This window comes from Anarrhichthys ocellatus, unplaced genomic scaffold, assembly GCF_004355925.1.
Source record: "Anarrhichthys ocellatus isolate YVR2014 unplaced genomic scaffold, GSC_Weel_1.0 scaffold3, whole genome shotgun sequence".
Classification (NCBI taxonomy): domain Eukaryota; kingdom Metazoa; phylum Chordata; class Actinopteri; order Perciformes; family Anarhichadidae; genus Anarrhichthys; species Anarrhichthys ocellatus.
In genome coordinates, this window is record NW_022280033.1 from 12,963,507 (window position 1) to 12,981,812 (window position 18,306).

At 42.3% G+C, this 18,306-nt stretch overlaps 2 protein-coding genes across 6 annotated transcripts in view; both read left to right on the plus strand.

The window, feature by feature from the left end:
- Window positions 1-2,592, plus strand: part of golga4 (golgin A4) — a 20,817-nt gene extending 18,225 nt beyond the window's left edge. For all 5 annotated transcript variants that reach the window (XM_031871692.1, XM_031871702.1, XM_031871711.1 and 2 more), the window contains 3 exons: window positions 1,120-1,205; window positions 1,973-2,059; window positions 2,197-2,592. In XM_031871692.1, coding sequence (XP_031727552.1) covers window positions 1,120-1,205; window positions 1,973-2,059; window positions 2,197-2,214 — 191 coding nt within the window. In that variant the 3' untranslated portion in view covers window positions 2,215-2,592. The remainder of the gene's footprint in view (window positions 1-1,119; window positions 1,206-1,972; window positions 2,060-2,196) is intronic.
- Window positions 2,593-4,196: 1,604 nt separating this feature from the next.
- The window catches only part of itga9 (integrin, alpha 9), a 46,880-nt gene continuing 32,770 nt past the window's right edge, over window positions 4,197-18,306 (plus strand). Inside the window, exons 1-14 of the mRNA XM_031871766.1 lie at window positions 4,197-4,647; window positions 4,932-5,059; window positions 6,138-6,244; window positions 8,368-8,491; window positions 9,608-9,675; window positions 13,338-13,467; window positions 13,550-13,635; window positions 13,728-13,790; window positions 14,239-14,376; window positions 14,807-14,912; window positions 16,783-16,877; window positions 17,488-17,578; window positions 17,896-17,941; window positions 18,049-18,203. Of these exons, the coding sequence (XP_031727626.1) occupies window positions 4,457-4,647; window positions 4,932-5,059; window positions 6,138-6,244; window positions 8,368-8,491; window positions 9,608-9,675; window positions 13,338-13,467; window positions 13,550-13,635; window positions 13,728-13,790; window positions 14,239-14,376; window positions 14,807-14,912; window positions 16,783-16,877; window positions 17,488-17,578; window positions 17,896-17,941; window positions 18,049-18,203 (1,528 nt within the window). The 5' untranslated portion in view covers window positions 4,197-4,456. The remainder of the gene's footprint in view (window positions 4,648-4,931; window positions 5,060-6,137; window positions 6,245-8,367; window positions 8,492-9,607; window positions 9,676-13,337; window positions 13,468-13,549; window positions 13,636-13,727; window positions 13,791-14,238; window positions 14,377-14,806; window positions 14,913-16,782; window positions 16,878-17,487; window positions 17,579-17,895; window positions 17,942-18,048; window positions 18,204-18,306) is intronic.

An 18,306-nucleotide genomic window follows, 5' to 3' on the forward strand; every position in this document is an offset into this window, starting at 1 on the left:
GAGATGGGGGAGATTGAGTGAGTTGGACCCTCCTCTTAGAGCTTCCCTGCTGGTGTAATGAAGAGAATCTGCTGTCAGACAAGGGGGCGGTGAAGACCCCATCGTTGGATTTAATGGGTTTTGCAGATTTTGGTCTTCACATTTCCCACACAGACTTTTACTTCTCAAATCCACTACTTACAACACACATACGGTACCTATGCTGGCCTGTTACTTTGGATTACAGTACTCATCAGTGAGAGCATCTTTCACTCGTTATGAATCTTCTTAAAGAACAGAGGTTTTCAGGTAGAAGGGCCCTTCAGAGGGCTGTTTAGAGATGGGTTCATGTGGGGCGGGGCGGTCGGCTCCGCTGGATCAACATGGGGTCAGGAGGACAAAGGCTGTGGGATTTATTGGTGACCCAGTAACCTCACACAAGACATCAAAGACTTCTCTATCACCACTTCCTCTCCTCTAATCGCACGGTCTCTCCAGGTCAATGCAGCGGCATTCAGCTTCGTTTGAATGATAATCCCAGATAGGCGCAGGCCAAGTGGGCGTTGTTCTGTACTGAAGACCCGATGGGGGTGTTTCAGTGGTAGAAGCAGTCGTCTTAAGTGTTACCAGCCCTATAGCACAGTTTCCCATTCATAGTTGTTAGAGGCATGGTGGCGTTATAGCTTTGGGCGTGGAAGTAGAGCGTTCATTCTTTGACTCTTGTGGTATTAGTGTGATCATGCTGAGCGTTGCCGTTCTTTCCTGTGCTTATAGTTGCTGCTTAATTTGAGCCCATACCTGTGCAGAAAGTGGCTCTGTGTATATGGTTGCTAACACAAACATGATGCTCTGGGTTGTTGTTCTTTTATGACGTGTCAGAAGTCAGCTGGAGCGTTTGACAGTGACAGGCATAGTTGTATGTTTGTCTGACTTTAAAACCAGACAAGTTTTAAAAAATGTGTCCTGATTTAGATCTCTCAGCAATGTTTTATTTGTATTTATTTATTTGTTGCTGTTTTTATGCAGTAAGTCTCATGAGTTACAGCATCTCTTTTACCAGAGAGACCTGTTGATTATGCGTCATTGTGTGGCTGACCAGGTTTCGGATGATTAAATGGCTGTTTTTGCTTGTTTTCACAGAACCGGCATACAACAGCAGTGCACCTACAGAGACGGAGTATCTGAGGAAGGTGTTGTTTGAATACATGATGGGACGGGAAACAAAAGTATGCCTTTTATTTTCTTGCATTATGATACTTTAAAAACGTGTGATTGTTTTATATGCTTCAATTTTCAGTTTTTTTAGTTCCTATTTACTAATATTACTGAATGTCAGATATTGAATATCTGTCTCTATCTTGGTTGGTTGACTGTGAAAACACCAGGAACTACATTAGCAATAAGTCAACGCTCAAGCGCTTGATGCTTCTTCAGGAAATGTTTAAATTCTGTTTTTCATGTTGCAGATGGTTAGCGTTTAGAACGTCGTATAAAAGTCACGGTGTGTCCAGTCTTCTTGGGTATAACAACCAGCGATATCTATGATTAACAGTGCTTGACATGGTCCTAAAGTCAGCGGGACTGTCCCAGCTCCTCGGCAAACAGTTAGTCTTTATGGCAGCATGGCAGACCACCCCGGCGTGGAGGATGTCCCCCCAGGCTGCCTGCTAGCATACACATCTTGCATGACGCAGATTTGCCATTTAAAGACATGCTGGCCTTGTTTAGTGTTGGGCGGTTAGGTTTCCTACACAGCGGCCCTGTTTCTGATTATCCCTCGTGTTTATGGGGAAAGGCATGCACCCTGGTAGATAGGCCTGGACTTGATTCTTTTTAAATGTTTGTTGGGCTTTAATTGTCAAAGAACAAGCTCCATTGTTACAGGTCATGGTGTCAAAGGTAGCTAGTCTCTTCTTTTCTTTTTTTTAATATCGTATTGTCAAGCTTATTTATTTATTCTTTGTTTGTTTGCTTGCTTGATCCTCATCCACAGACGATGGCCAAAGTGATTACCTCCATGCTGAAGTTTTCTCCAGACCAAGCGCAAAAGGTTTTGGACAAAGAAGACTCAAAAGCAGCTGTAAGCATCCGTTTACCTTATGAGGATACTTCCACTCACTAAAGTCCCCTCAGTCCTCTTGCCCTTAAACACACATGACATACAATTCTTCATCGCTGATTGGATGATTAATTGATTTCCTATCTGTACCTCCACAGCCTTGGTTACGCGTGTAAATGATTTGGGTATTTATGGATGAAGATCTGCTGCTGCTGAAGGGGAAGACTATCATGGATTTGATCAAGCCCTTCTTTCTGCGTTTCTTTTTATTTTATGTGTGTGTTGGTGTTTGTATATATGTGTGTTTGAGCACACAGGGGCATAAGCGTGGCGTGTGTGCTTGTGTGTGTGGTGAGGTATGCTTGAGTATAATCTAATGGTATGAGGGAATTAGAGAATATGCCAGAAACACAAATCTTCCATGAATCTACTTTTATTCTGAAATTAAGTTTGTTAATTTATACGTTTTAGATGAAGTGAAAGTGTTTTCTTTTTGTTTTAGAATATCTTTATACAGATTGGCTTGTGCAATAAATGATATAATGATCACTTATTACTGCTGAAGGGTCAGTTGATTTCTAGGTTTCTGTGTTGTGCTGTTGTCTGCATCACTTCCTCTGTTAAACGACCCTTTAACTGTGCACCCGCACCACATTAAGGTATACCTGTGGACCCTGTTTGTTTAACACAGCTTTTCTATGCTTTATATTTTGTCACTACACTGACATAGAGACACACAAACTGTAAATTGTACTATGATAATTAAGACTGTACTACAGGGCACTATATGACTTGCTATACATTTTCAGATTAACAAAATAAATCTTATTTACTGAACTCCTTTTGTCACTCCTGTATCTTTATTGCCATTCAGTATCTTAAGGTACGTGTTAAATCCAATAGCTTATCTCATTACCTGGTTTTAATTGTTTGGTCTGTCTGACAGAGGATAAACTATCATAACATCCTGTAGAAATGGACACGTGCATATTTTCATATGAAGGACACACAGGTGTTAGACCATTGAAACCCTCATTTAATGGGAATCAGAATAAACTTTATTGGTCAAGTGTGTTGACAAATACAGGGAAGTTGACTTGAAACTTTGAACATATATAGCCAGCCTGTTACAGGTCAGATTGTTAGTTTCTACTTATATTGGACCATTTTGCTAGATTATATATAGTGTGCTTAGCCATACATGTGACAATAAAATGATATGTACATGTTATTGCACAGTGTATATATTACAGTGTAATATCGGTTCAAACCTTAGAGCTCGGGACCCCCACAAGGCTTTGCAAAGATAAATTGAGGGGTTTGCCAGAAGATTAAGAAATGAGAGAAGCAGAAGCAAAAATATTTCCACCACACAATATTCAGACTCATTTAATCTTTGCCTTTTTATTGTAAATCTTGATAGTTTGTTTCGTGAGGACTGTAAAAGGTATTTAAATTAAACAAGGAAATTTAAATCGGTATTTGTTTGACCGGACACAACTGGTGATTGGGTTGCAAATAGACATTGCTTTTGCTTTAAAGGGACACCCGTCACACGTATTGGGAAGTACTGCTGTTATATATAATGTATTAAGATGATTTGTCTCCAGAAACCATATACGAGTGGGTTTTTATTTTGTAAAATTTTGCAACAAAAGCTCTCTTATTAGAAGCTTTGAATTCCTTATATTACAACCGTTTACTCATGTCTTTTTCTAATTGTGCTGACTTTAAAAAGGAATTGCAATATCCCTGGGGATTTTTGTGCCAATAAGTAAAATCAATAAACTTCTCATTGAAATGAAAGCTTTTAAAATATATACTAATGAGGGCGTTACACTGTTCATTGTTACTGGAAAACGTTAGATGGCAGCAGTGCGCTCTCATCGCTCAATTGAGGTAAGTGGAGTCCCCAAAGCCCACGGATGAAATGTGATGCTTCGCGCCTCAAAACCATCCGCGTCTCTCCATGACCGCGTTACCAGTGTCAGGGTACCAGAGTGAAAACACGCGTTCCGGTTTCACCTGTCACATTAAAACCCTCGCTGGCCTCCAAGACTTGTTTAAGCAGTTCGATCGGCGGTGATGCTTTTATTTTGACTAAAAGTTGGTTCATCCGGTCGTGTCCCGGCTACCCCTTGCTAACTTGACGCAAGTGACCGCATTTATCTCCACGGCCAGGGAGCCTGCGAGCAGCAACTTTCTCAAATTGACACAGAATGGAGAGAAGCTGACGCACCGTTATTTACCGGACCGTTAAACTTTCCTCCTGCTATCACAGCCTTCACGCTGCGTTAGACCAGGAAAGTATAACTGAAAGATATTTTTGTAACAGTTTGAGCACTGAGGAGCTGACAATTTCCCCTTATTATTTTTTCCCCCTTCTTCTTTTTGGACGCTTTAACCGCGTTATTACGCATGATGCGCCAAGAGATGGCTACTCCTCGGAGACACAAAACGGGAGTACAACATGTTTTTTATGCTTATCTCTCTATTTCAGTGGCTTATTCTTACAATATAGATCTAGAACATCCTTTGGTGTTTCGCGGACCAAATTCAAGTTTTTTTGGCTACTCTGTGCTGGAGCATTATCATGACAGCACACGCTGGTGAGTCCCATGTTTTACTGGAAATGTTGAAATATTCTGTCAATGATGCACGGAGTTTGTACTTTTGAAGCAAATGTTTGAGGGTCTCTAGAGCTCAGGCTGCATCCACATCCAATGCATGCAAAACAATCATTCTTACTATTCTCAATGAAACGCCATTTCTGTTGGCGCTGTGACTTTTTCTGCTTGCAAAAGATTTTCTTTTATTTCCAGGTTTTAGTGGCACATTTTAAAGACACTGTAAGGTGTTTGTCCCATCCTCTATCCTCTCCTCATTTCTGCAGGCTTATAGTAGGGGCTCCAAGGGCAAACTCAACCTACAGTAGCTCTGTGCACTCTCCTGGAGCTGTATATAAGTGTCGAGTTCACAGCAACCCAGAGCGCCGCTGCACAGAGATGGATCTGGGAAGAGGTCAGTCCCCACTGCCTGCAGCATAAATATGAGATCATTGACAAACTCTACTGCAACCTCAAGCCAACACATGCACCCTCAAACAATAGAAAAGTTCACTATCTGGTGGTACAGTCCACACACGCATTGAGCCTTCCTGCAGCTTTTTCTTCTCTTTGCCTAAACTCCCCCAAGCATCTGTTTTGTTTTATCAGAATAATGCGGCTTTATACTGCTCTTAACAGTGCGACATTTGTTCTTCTGGTTCTGAACTTGCTTTTTGGAGACATCCAAAAGACAAGAGGGCTCTGTGTGCAGAGGTCCATAAATATTTTTGATAAATATGATTTAGCTTCTACTAATATTTTCCAAGCATGTGAGCCAAACATTTGAGCTTCAAACCCCCCCCCCAAAGCCGGGGTGCAGGAGTAGCTTTAATATTAACTCTGTGCTCAGTCAGTGTGTCACCATAAAAAACATACATCATCACAGTGAGCGTGTGCTGCTTGGTGCTCAGTGAGCCACATGGACCAGAGGAGCTGAACTCTGACGGGCCTCTGGGAACACACAACACACACTGACACACTACATGCTACACAGCTGCATGCCATTGTGCTGAATCAGTTGTCTGCAGGAAGAAAGAGAATAAACTCGGGGAAGGGAAACAGTGATCTATTATGTCAGAGTGTGACTGTTAAAAAGTTGTCCCTGACATTTTGAAGTGTGATTTACTTTCTTTTGGCTTTATTCTTCTAACTATGCACATATGTATATAGCATTACAAAGCAGTATGCATCTTTGACTTGTTTAACACTCAAATATTAATATTGACAGCAACCTAAAAAATCACGTCTTTGGTCTCTTCCTTAATGTAATAACAGATTTTTTTCCTTTGAGTAAAATTGGCTGCTGACAGCTGTACAATCTATACAGCATTTAAACCCGTGTAAACATCCCACACACATTAAGCAGAAGTGAAGACTGAAACACAGAACGCAAAGAGCTGAAAATGGCTGACAAGTTAGCAAGTTATTTGCCCCAAGAAAACCTCCGTCCCGATGACTCAACGTCTGCAGAAACTGCTCTCGTTGTCTTTCAGGAAACAAGCCGAGAGAGTCGTGTGGGAAGACGTGCCAGGGAGACAGGGACGACGAGTGGATGGGGGTCAGCCTGGCCCGCCAGGACAGAGCCAATGGCAAAATACTGGTGAGTTCAGGGACGCACCGCGCACTCACCTCCCCAAATTGTTTAATGCGAACCATGTACACTCGTAAAAGCAGACCATATTAGACCGACATCATTGTTGCTGATGTCTTACCGTGAACCACACTGTTGAACCACAGCTGGTCTCAACATTACAACCCTCCTTAAATGAAAACGGCCTTTCCTTCCATTCTGTGTTACATGCTCACAAGCTTTGACTTGCATAAGTCAAAAATGAACTTCGAGTTTGTTTGCATATTCAAAGCTGGAGTAACAGCTGAAGTCAGACAGATTTGGAAACTGTTGAGTGGTTACATAATACTGTGAAACATCTACCTCGTGTTTGGGGCTGGATGAGTCAGTGGAACTGGGTTTGTCAAAAGTGGAATGTTGTTTATAACAAATGGGATAGGGATTTAGAGAAACTAAGACTGACTAGTGGTGCTAATCCCAGAGGTGCTCGGCTGGGTATTTGCACAGAGATCATAGGGCAGCTGGCAGAGTTTGTTTAGGCTTCAGTCCCTCTGCGGTGGTCCCGTCCAAGGGCAGCCTTTCATTAAACGTTAACCCCCAGTCCCCTGCGGTGGGTAGCGAGGGAACCAGCAGCCTTCCTGAACGGTTTGAAGGTCACTGGTGGGCCGGGCAGCTCTTGAAACACTCAAGACAGGTGTGTGTTTGAATACCTGTCGTTGATTGACCTCCTCCTACGGGAGCCAAGCAAATCACAATAATTCCTCCGCATACAGACGTCCAGATAACTGCTTGGCCTTTTAAACCTCTATTACTTTCAATATGTTTGTCTTTAGTCCATTTTTTTTATACCTCAGTGGAATGTATTGGCATGATTTTCAAACCATGACCCCAAAGTTCTTGGAGTTGTCAGTCTTTTGGTAACATGATGCTTGTAGCTGCACACTCTTTGGCCTTTCAGACGGGAATATGATAAAAGAAAGGTGACTTTCTGCCACGTGTTGCTGTGTTGCTTTTTTTTTTTTTTTTTATCTCATCTAAATGGACTCAGGTTTCTGTGCAACAGGAGGGAAATGGCTGCTTGGCAGATGTGTACAGTGGTGATTTCACCTGCGCTTTCAGTGAAGGCCTTGTTTGTGACCAGTGAACCCGAACAGGAACAAGACAACAGTACGGACTCCAACCATAAAAGCCTTCTTTGCTCCTTCGACAAAACAGTTGCTCCGAGAGCTCCTTCTGCTGTGTTTGTATCAGCTGATTGATCTTTTCTTTAGTTCATGCTGGTATTGCTGCTGCTGTTGTCCAAGCCGTCCTTTGAAACACAAGTGTTTCTCAACGCGGCATCTTCTGACGCTCTGTGTGTGCCCACAATCTGCCGAGCTCTTGTATTCATTTAGATTGGCTATATGTGTGCGTGGGAGTTGGGGGAGTTGGGGGGGGGGAGGAGTTAAACAGTGCGAGGGGAAATGAAGTGAACTTTGTCTGCACAGAGGCGTCCAGATCTGTCCCCAGAGCCACAGGAGCTCCACCACCATCCCCCCAGGGTGCTAAATTATTACCACATTTACACATTTATGTGGCCTGATTTGTGCCAGAGTTTGAAATCGAGTCTATATTATCCTGTTTGCTTATCGATCTGTGGAATGTTTTATTTTGAAAAACACAGCGGCAAAATATTGTTTTGAGAATTACTCACTGTCCGCTGTAGAAATGTACCCCGACTTTTCAGCAGCGGCATAATAAAGTGGGAGTTTGTTCTATGTCTTTTGATCCACTGTCTGAACTTTTGGCTTCTCCAGCTGCCTGCAAGGAGGAGCCTGTTTTTGAAATTACAACTTTTAAAAGACAAATGTCGAGGCGAAGATCTTCTTGCTGCATGTTAAATGATGCTTAGGAAACACAGATCTCACGCTGCAGATGAGATATTCACACCACAGACCATGGCTCTTACGGTCAGAGCTATGGATGGGCTTTACTACCCCCTCTTATTGACGATCATTTGACAGCCGCAGAGACACACTGACTCCAGCCCAGCGAGGAAGGGGCTTAAACAATCAGCGTGGCTGAAGGAACGCCTGCATGCAGTCTGAAGTGTTTGTGTTTACTGCATAAACATGTGTCTGAATTTGTTCTCCGTTCCTGCTTTTCTCTCGCAGGCCTGTGCTCACCGCTGGAAAAATGTCTACTACGACTCAGAGCACATCCTTCCACATGGATACTGCTCCATCATTCCTCCCACTCTCCAGGGCGGGACGAAGCCGCTCATCCCTTGCTATGAAGGTACAGTCAGCGCACACATTTGAACCCATATCAGCCTCTCACATTAGGCAGACGCAGACACTGGGAAAGATCAAATGCGTTGCTGGTTATGGGTTTAGTCCAGTGGCTCCCAACCCTTTCTGCCTCGTAACCCCTTAAATTTAAGCAAAGACCAAGGTTATGGCCTCAGTGTGGAGTTGTGAGCATCTAAAGTGTAATCTTCCGTCTTACATTGATTTTTAAAAGCCTGGAGATTTATTCCATAACAAAAAAAAGAATAAATTGGTCTGTTTATCCTTTTTCTGTGGTTACATTTTATCAGCACGTGATCTCTCTGACCTCTGATTGGTGTGATCTCTCTTCCTCAGCCCAACACAAGTACTTTGGCAAGAGCCAGCTTCTGCTATTGAGGGGTTTGTTAAGCCAAATATATGAGCATGTGTCCGGTGGAGATGGAGAGCTTGTATTCCCTACACACCTTTTTGCGAAAGAAAAACATTTTCTTAAAGGTTTAATTACGCCAACAATTTTCAAGCACAGAATTTTTGGCTTTTCTAGAAATCAGGTGCTTTTAAGGAAAGATTTGCTTGCAAGATAGAGAAAGCTCATTTTGTTATGATTGTAGTGAATCCAATCCATTTGTGCTGCAGGTAACTTTCTTCACGCACTGTCTACACTAAAAATCAAGTTCCATTAAAAAATGAAAGTACTGTATAAGCTGACTCATGCCAATGTGTTCTTAATATGTTTTGATATGTGACTCACAGCTATTTATCAAAGCCCGTTTTAAACCTTAATTGGTCTCCCAGGTCAGGATTTCACTTCCTTGTGTCTCTCGTTGCCGTCAGTTGTGGAGAAGCCAGGCACGCCGTGCATGGGACCGTATTGATATTGCATTTTGCACAGATCCAAGCTCAATATTTTTGTAACCTGAGAGCAGTGTGTCCCCCTTCCAAGTAAAAGGTCTTCTTGTTGAATGTGGTGTTGCACCCCTTCGCCCAGGCTGTGTTCTAGCCCCAGACTCCTCGTGGATAGGACTGGGACTTTGACTAGTTCCATATGGAATGCAGGAAAAACTCCAGTAAATGCTGGCTCAAGCACACAGTGAAATAATTTGTGGTTTGTTTTTTCTTACAGACTATAAGCAGAAGTATGGGGAAGAGCACGGCTCGTGCCAAGCCGGGATAGCGGGAGTTTTCACGGAGGTCAGTAACAGTCCTTGTTCGTCTTCTTAATCTGTATAATACTCTTGTTGTGTTCGTCGCTGGTTGTCATCCAAACTCTGTCGCCTGGACAATCATGGCACCTCATCGGTCAATTCACTGTTTGGTAAACTGAGCACGTCTTCAAATGCAATAACAAAATTTTGGCAAACCCCTCCCCGTGCTCTTGAAGCGCTGGAAGACGGCTTGTTCAATAACCTCTGACCTAGGTAACGAACGCACCCCCCACAATCTACATGCAAGACTGTCTTAGCCTGCTTAGGGAGGCGAAAACCAGGATAACTTAATACCACTGGCCACCGTCGTATCACTTATTTCAGGCTAAAAACGTCGGCCTTCCCGACTACTGGATATCAACGGATTTAGGTGTGTGTGTGTGTGTGTGTGTGTGTGTAATAGGTGTGGGAGGACTGGATGTACTCCAGGCTGAACCCGCTCTAAAGGGCCACCGCTGCAGGAGGAACCCCGTGTGGTTGGGAACCTCGCTCGGTTATTGAGGGCAGCTTCAGGACCCTGGCCCTAACACCCCTAATTTAGATACCAATCTAACCCCTATTGTTTCCTAATACACCTCAGCTAATGTCTAAACACTATCAACCAACACTGCAACATCACATATGATACATTAGCAGAGCTTCAATATCAATCGGAGCCAACCAAGTTAGTAAATCACGACAATGATGAACAACACCATCCTAACCTTAGCTTGTAACATGAATGTCATTCAGATCACATGTCTAGTACATGTGCTGCTGTCAGCCTATCCCAGGGGAAGAGCACTCTTCTCTTGAGGAGACTACGAGGGCCCCACCACAGATGAGCAACACTGGACTTTGGTTGGAATGCACAAAATACAAACCAGTTTTATTTGTTTTTTTACAAAAGGTTACAAAAATGAAATAATAGATCATACAAGATCTCAAATGTACCAAGTTCTCAAAAAGCTCAAAAGCACCCAAAAGCTCGTCCAGAAGCCCTAAGCCAAAAAAGTCCCCGATCCTTTCTTGTCTCCTCCTTCTTGTACCCTTCTCTTTTGCGCTTTCTGCAACCTCTGGGTCCATATAAGGTATACAACAGATCGTTCTTTAATCATTGGACAACACAGTTCTCATAGTCTTATCCCTTCTGACATACCTACTTTTTAAGTTTTAATGCTTCTCTGCTGTAACAATAGATCAATAGACAATAGAACTCATCATAGAAATAAAAATAAAAGGAGAAGTAGACAACTCTCATAAAATACAAATAGCAAGTTGAGATAGGGTTTCCTCTTTTACTAAAGGCCACAGGGGCCATCTTCCCTATATGCTATGTAGGTGTTAAATTATAATGCCAGATGCTCAAACCACAAGACGCTGCCTTAACTCTATTTGGGACCTGGCAGAGATACTTTTTGCACGTATTTGTTTAATCCATAATTTCAATAAATTGATTAATCAAATGTTGTATCAATTATTTTAATAGCAAATAGGGAGATAGGTTCTTAGGGTGTAGTGTGTCTCGGACATTCATGGTGGAAAACTCTTATTTATCTTATACTGTCTCTCATTTTCTCACTTAATTCCATGATATCCGTTAACATTATCACACATTTCAAAGACCTTTTTTTTGACTCTCTAGTAGGCTAGATAATTAGCAGAGACATTATACGTATATGTAACTGAGGGGGAAGTTTCACCCCAAATTGTTTTAGAAGTTAAATGATGTGGAACATTCTTCAGTCAGATATACAGTGCATGTGTACTTGTATCAAAGCAGCCAGCCCTCTGCTGACTAACTGCTGATAACTGTTAGCTTATGTTTCCATAGGAAGATACAGCAACCTCACCTGACCTGGTGTGGTTCCACAAGATAAAACTTGTATAAGAAAATACAAGTTTCCTTCACTCTATACTAGCATAGATGCTCAAGAGTTTTGTATCAACATATGACATCATCCTTGGGTTAACAATACATTTTTGTATCTTGCTTATCTGTAAGCCGTCTAGAAGCCGTCCGCAGTAAGCAGGACAAATAGATTTAACATGTAAATGCATTTGAGCAAAAAATATATATTCACAAAAATGTGCAAATGAGGAATACATTGAATTTTGAATTTGACCAGTTTAGACAGTTTGTTTGCTGTACGCTAGCAATATAAGTATTTCCTGATGTTGTCCGTGAGCGGCATGTTCTGCAAAGGACCTTTTCAAGTCTCGAATTACAGTTACGCTCAATTTGGCACATACAGTTAAGTACAGTGGACTGTAAGGGACTTAACAATGTGTCTTTGGAGCACAGCGGCGCCCTCAGGGTGAAACCATTCTTACTGGTGAGAAAGAGTCTGATGAAAATCTTATGTAATTAGATTTTTTTCTGTTTTAACTTTGTTAAATAACATTGTTTCAGCTTTCTAGTTAGACTGGCGCAAATCTCAAGCAACTCTACCAGAGCCCCAAACAACTTATCGATTAGTCAGTCAACAGAAAATTATTGTTTTGAACATTTATTAATCGTTGAGAAGTGAGAAACTCCAATCATTCTGTGGTTCGTTAAGGTGAGGCCTTGCTGCCTTTCTCGACTGTATATCATTGCAAACTGAATATCTTCAGGGTTTTGGACTGACGGACAAAACAAGACTTTTGAACCCTTGAGCTGTGGGAAACTAATGAACATTTTTTTCACTATTTTCTGACATTTAACGGACCCAAATGTTTTTCCTGTCACGGATACTAAAATGGGATCATTTCACATGACCTGCCTGCTAACTTTTCTTTGACTTGATGTGTTTCAAGAGCCTTTGAAAATGTTGTTCACGGCTATTATGAACACTTAAAGTAGTGTATGACATCATGTTTTAGGAATTTATTTCATGATTTTATGAGTAAACTCAGATAAAAAACACAACATTAAGTTGTTTTTTTGTGTGTGTGTGTCAGTTTTTTTTAGTCGGCATCATGTGAAAGCTTTAAATAACACTAAAAGCGAAACCTTATGGCTTTAGCCAAGAAAATATTCCATTAACATTGGATTCTACAATAACGCTACTGTTTTAAAATCTAAAAGAACATCATCAAACCCACTTTTTTCACAGACTGAGGACGTCAGTGTTGATCTGTAAAAGCAGTTGAACAACCCCGCTTTAAAGAATGTGAAGAATTTAAAGAAAAGATGTCCAACTGTTCAACCTTATCCTTGTCTGAACCATGGTGCCCAGATGTTTGAGACCACAGCACAGGGGCTATTCACTGCTGAGTGAGGTCCTTACCATGTCAGGCGACTACACACATCCTCTGAGACAGACGACACACTGTCAGGTTTGAAAACCAGGACTCAGCGAACAATGGCTACACTTCTAGGGAAGCAGAGCGTCTTAATTGCCGTGCTCTGGTCCCTTTAATATCCGTGGAGCATCACAACAAAAAGCTGTGAACAACTCATTTTACAGCTGTCAATTCTTCCTGGACTGTGAATTCCTCATCACATCAAAGGAGGCCCCTTCAGCTGGCACGCCATCTGGCTGTGTGGTTGAGAGCAGATAACACAAACCAGTCTGTGGCCACTGGTTAACCATACATTCACCCAGCAGCATTTTTTTTCTCTTTTCTTCAGCAGGCTATAGATGTGCAGAAGAGGGTGAATGAATGTGATTTTTTCATTTTCAGGAGCTGGTGGTGATGGGGGCACCGGGGTCGTACTACTGGACTGGGACGATCAAGGTGTACAACCTGACGTCTGACTCTTTCTACAGCCCGAACAAAGAAGACGTTGACTCCCACAGATACAGCTACCTTGGTAAGAGCTTGTTAATGAGGGTTATTGTGTTGAATGTTAAAAATACAAGTGAAAATGTGCTGCAACGGATGATTGTTTCCAGGCTACGCTGTGACTGCTGGACACTTCTCCTCTCCTAATGTAATAGACATCGCTGCAGGGGCGCCTCAGCACAGCGGCAGTGGAAAAGTAGGCACTTCTTCTTCTGTCTTATTTCCAGCTGTTTGAATTTAAGTCATCTCGTGTTGCTTGCTACACTGATTTGCTTTTCTCCCGCACAGGTTTACATTTTCAAAATCGACGGTGGGTCTTTGGTGAAGAGCTTTCAAGCCTCAGGGAAAATGGTATGAGCCCGGATGTGGTATTCTTCCAGTGGTCTCTGGCAGTCCTGTTTTTAATCATTGAATTACATATAATGCTTTGAGGCCATTGTTATACTATTCAACCATATTTGATTTAACCTGATCTGCCTCAGAGATTGTTGTGATTTGTTGCAACCGGCTACTCTGATTGCTTTGTTGTCAGAACTACACTGTTTATGTCTGCCTGAAGTGTTTAGACAGCAACAGAGATTTAAAGAAGGAACACGCTTGCCAGAAAGCAAAGCCAGGGAGGTAGCTAATGCTTTCCATTCAGAGTAAACAAAAGGAAGTCAGGGTGGCTTTAATGCTGGTATAGATATATATAAAAGGGGAGGTGAATCCAGTCAGAGCGTGAATCGTATGTCAATGGTATGAACTGAAGGAGTGTCTGTGATCTGACCCATTGCTCTGTGGCTCGGCTTGGTTCCAGATGGGCTCTTACTTTGGCTCCTCATTGTGTGCAGTTGATCTGAACCAGGACGGCTTGTCGGACCTGCTGGTGGGGGCACCCATGCACAGCCAGCTCCGGGATGAGGGCCAGGTGTCTGTGTACCTCAGCAAGGGCAATGTGAGTGGGATTCGTGGTTCAGCAGGAACCATAACCTGCTGATTTATTTTACTCCAGTGTGTCCACTATCTCTGAACATTTCCATACTGTTGTTATTGTCTGTAGTGTCAATTTTTAGATTTGCTCATGTTTGATTTCTTTCTGACCATGTTTATTGTCATGAAATTTGAAAAAGAAAACAGTGGAGCAGTGTGAAGCTCGGCTGTGAAATAATTTAACCGACCAAGACTAGGACCTCTGTTTGTACGTTTTGTATTTATGAGTTACTGCGGGGAAGTTGACTGTTTGGTTGTTAAATTGTTTTGGATAAAAGCCAACTAACTGCAGTCGTGGCCAAAGAATTTTATCGGAGCGCTGCAATAATTTCACTGCAGCAGTCTACGGTAGGACATCTCTTTACTGACGTTATCTTGCCTGCTTCTGTTTTCAGGGGGTGATGGAGGAAGAAGGAGTTTTGAGTGGTGACAATGCTTTCAATGCACACTTTGGAGAATGCATTACCGCAATCGGAGACATAGATGATGATGGATATCAAGGTCAGTACAGTAATAACAGAGTAGTGGTAACATTTCGAAACTGCATGCATGAATCCATAAAGATGTTTTATTACAAACAGTGTCCACTTACTTGCTGGTTTTACCGCTGTATAAATAGTCGCTGTAAATAGTAATTCAATAACACAACCTGAGAAGTTGAACTGAAAGGCATCTGAAACTTGTGACAAGAGGTCACAAGGCACTGGTTTCCGTTCAGGGGTCAAAAACCATAAAAGGTTGGGAACCACTAACATACTAGGACCACACTGGATGTGTAACGTGTTTCAGTCCATTAAACATAATTAACTTGTGTTGTACAGTTGTCTTGACCATTTTTACAACCATGCCACAACTTCTTAATTTGCATGGCAGCCACTGTTTTTAATTTAGTTCACTGTGATGTGAAACTTGCAGCAACTTGCAGTAAAACCTGCTTGACGTAGTATCCACTTGTTATATTGTTATTTTTGAAGTTAAATTGTTTTTGTGTATAGTGATACATTAAGAGAAGAGTCTTTAAAATGATCCTTATGAATCAGCTTCTGCAATGCAAACCAAAACAAAACATATTCATTTCCTCTTGTGCCTCAGATGCCAGAGAGTCCTGAAATGCAACAAAAAGGAGGTCTTTAAATTCCAACGTACTGGTATTGTCCTTTAACCACTTAACTATCTCTGTGCATATAAACCGTTTGCAACACTGGAGCCCCTAGTGAGCGGTCATAACCCATATGGGGGTCTTGTAATGGTCCACAAGTGGTCAATCATCTAAAATCCAAGCAATGGCAAACCCTTTAAATAGCATTCATTGCTCTTAGAGTGACATTTTGCTTTAGTCATGAAACAAAACTTTCCTCTGTCATCTGGTGAGTAATAAATTCACACAGTTTATGCTCCCCACATCAGCCCACAAGCAATCGTTGGCTGTTTGAGAGTCTCAGTAGGTGCAACAAAAGCCGTCATTTTCACAGACGCTCTGTTTTCATTACCCTGCGGCGAGAGGGCTCTTTAGAAAGTATTGCCTTCTCTCACCCTCGTGTGCATCGTGTGTCATCCAGATGCAAACTAAATTATCCACACACACACACAGACATTTACACTGTCTGTTTTCCTGGCACTCGCATTGGCTTGGCTTTGAGAGCTCGACTTGGCGTCCATCTCCCACTCGAGGCCGGGAGCTGCTGCCTGGATTCATCTCCGTGCAAGATACGCCTCGAGGCTTGCAGCCTGGCACAACGTCTCTATTTGTGTGTGTGCGCGTGTGTGTGTGCAGAGAAAGATGGCAGCTGGGAATCATAACTCATCCTGTAACTCGTCGCTGTTTGAGTGACGAAAGAGCCAGACTTGCTCGCCGACTGACAATCTATTATTTACAACCTAACTGCTACTATTTCATTTGAAAGAACTACTGTAGAAATCAGAATACACACAAGAAAACATTACTTGTTTAATTCTACCTCTACATAATGAGTTAATCATTGTGAGATATTTACAACAACAACAAAAAAAGAGTGCCATTTGTTTACCATTTCTGCTTTGGTATGCTGCACCACATGGCCTGGAAGTGTTTTGGCCTATAAAAAGAAAGTTTATATGTGGAGTTTCTGTGCAAATGGGATAAGGAGACATTGTTTCAGTGCTCTTGCCAGCACTTTATAGGCTTGTTTCCACTCTCTCAATGGTCGCACAAGTCTTTATGGCCACTAACAACACTTAACTGTCTATTAAGGCTCTTACTGTAACAGCTTGTTTCCCAGAGTTAATGAAAGCTTCTGTACACATTCACAAACACACACAGTCACATACATGCTCATTCATTTCTCTGCCATCTTTTCACAGAAACACTTTTGTCCTCTATTTGTCTCCTCAGATGTAGCCATAGGAGCCCCTAAAGAGGATGACTATGGAGGAGCCGTTTATATCTACCATGGGGATGCCACAGGAATCATCAGCAAATACTCCATGGTATGGCATGTCACATGACATGCCAATATCATGTAGATTGTTTTATCGAACTAAGCAAAGGATTACATTTTGATTATCTTTCCCCTCATTTCTAGCAGTTCCACTAAAGTTTCACCTGCAAATGTTACATTTTGATGAAACCCATGCGTTCACCTTGTGTATCGAGCTGTTGAAATAGCGGATTGTGGTCAAGTCGCAGGTGGTGATGTTGCCTCGGGAATCCCCACATAGCTCTGAATGAAGAGCAGGCCACTCTTCGTGGGCTTCTTTTTTATCAGGGACTACAAAGTATTTAAATCTTGAAATTCACCTGTTTAGCCGCCACATCATCACTACTGAGCTGTTTTGAAGTATAGAGCGAGAACCTGGAGGCGACTAGCTTAGCTTGGCATAAAGATTGAGTGAAACAGCAATCCACCTGCCAGCATCTCCAGGGCTCGCTAATTAACACAATTTATCTTGTTTCAATAAACTTGCGTTAAAAGGACTAGATGCAGTCTGACAATGAACTGAGAAAATGAAACGCAGAGCAAAAACAAATCATGCAATGTTCTCTTTTGTCCATGTTGGCTCACATGTATAACTTGAGGGCCGGTATCATCTGTTACAGAAAGTGTCTGGGCGCAGTGTAAACCCTGGTCTGCAGATGTTTGGCCAGTCAATCTCCGGCAATGTGGACATGGATAGCAATGGATATGCAGGTAAGGTCGAACCAGAATAGATGAAGGCTTAACCACATCAGGGAGATGAAAACATCAAATAGGAAAGGATGACAGTATGAAATATTTGTTTCTGACTCTCATGCTGATTGTGCAAAGCAGTGCACAGACTCGTGATAGAGGGATCGTGTTTACTGCATTCCACAGCTGACATTCAGACTTAGCCAGCATGACAGTTAAAGACCTCTGTGCATTGTTTGGGATTTGCAGGTGTAATGAGTGCTGTCAGCAGATGTTGCATTCCCATCATATCCTCTTTATGGCTTTCCAAATCAACCCTGTTTATGTTTTTGTTGCAGATGTCACTATTGGAGCCTTCATGTCAGATAGTGTGGTCCTGCTGAGGTGAGAAACCGGATCGGTGACACTGCACTATTTCTTTCTACTTCTCAGTGGTATTAATGTCCAGCCTTTCCCACGCTGTGTTCTTGTGTCGGTCAATGTGGTTGTAGAACTCGGCCTGTCATTACGGTGGATGTGTCCATCTTCCTGCCCGTCTCCATCAACATCTCTGTGCCGCAGTGCCACGAGGGCCAGCAGAACCTGAACTGCTTCAACGTAACCATCTGCATGCGCTTCAGGGGAAGACAGCTGCCAGGACAGATAGGTGAGGACAAATCCTGACAGCAAAGAGGACAAAGAGAAACCTCACCAAAGTTGAAGTCCACTCTGAAAGCGACACTGAACTGCCTGTGACTGGTATTACTTGC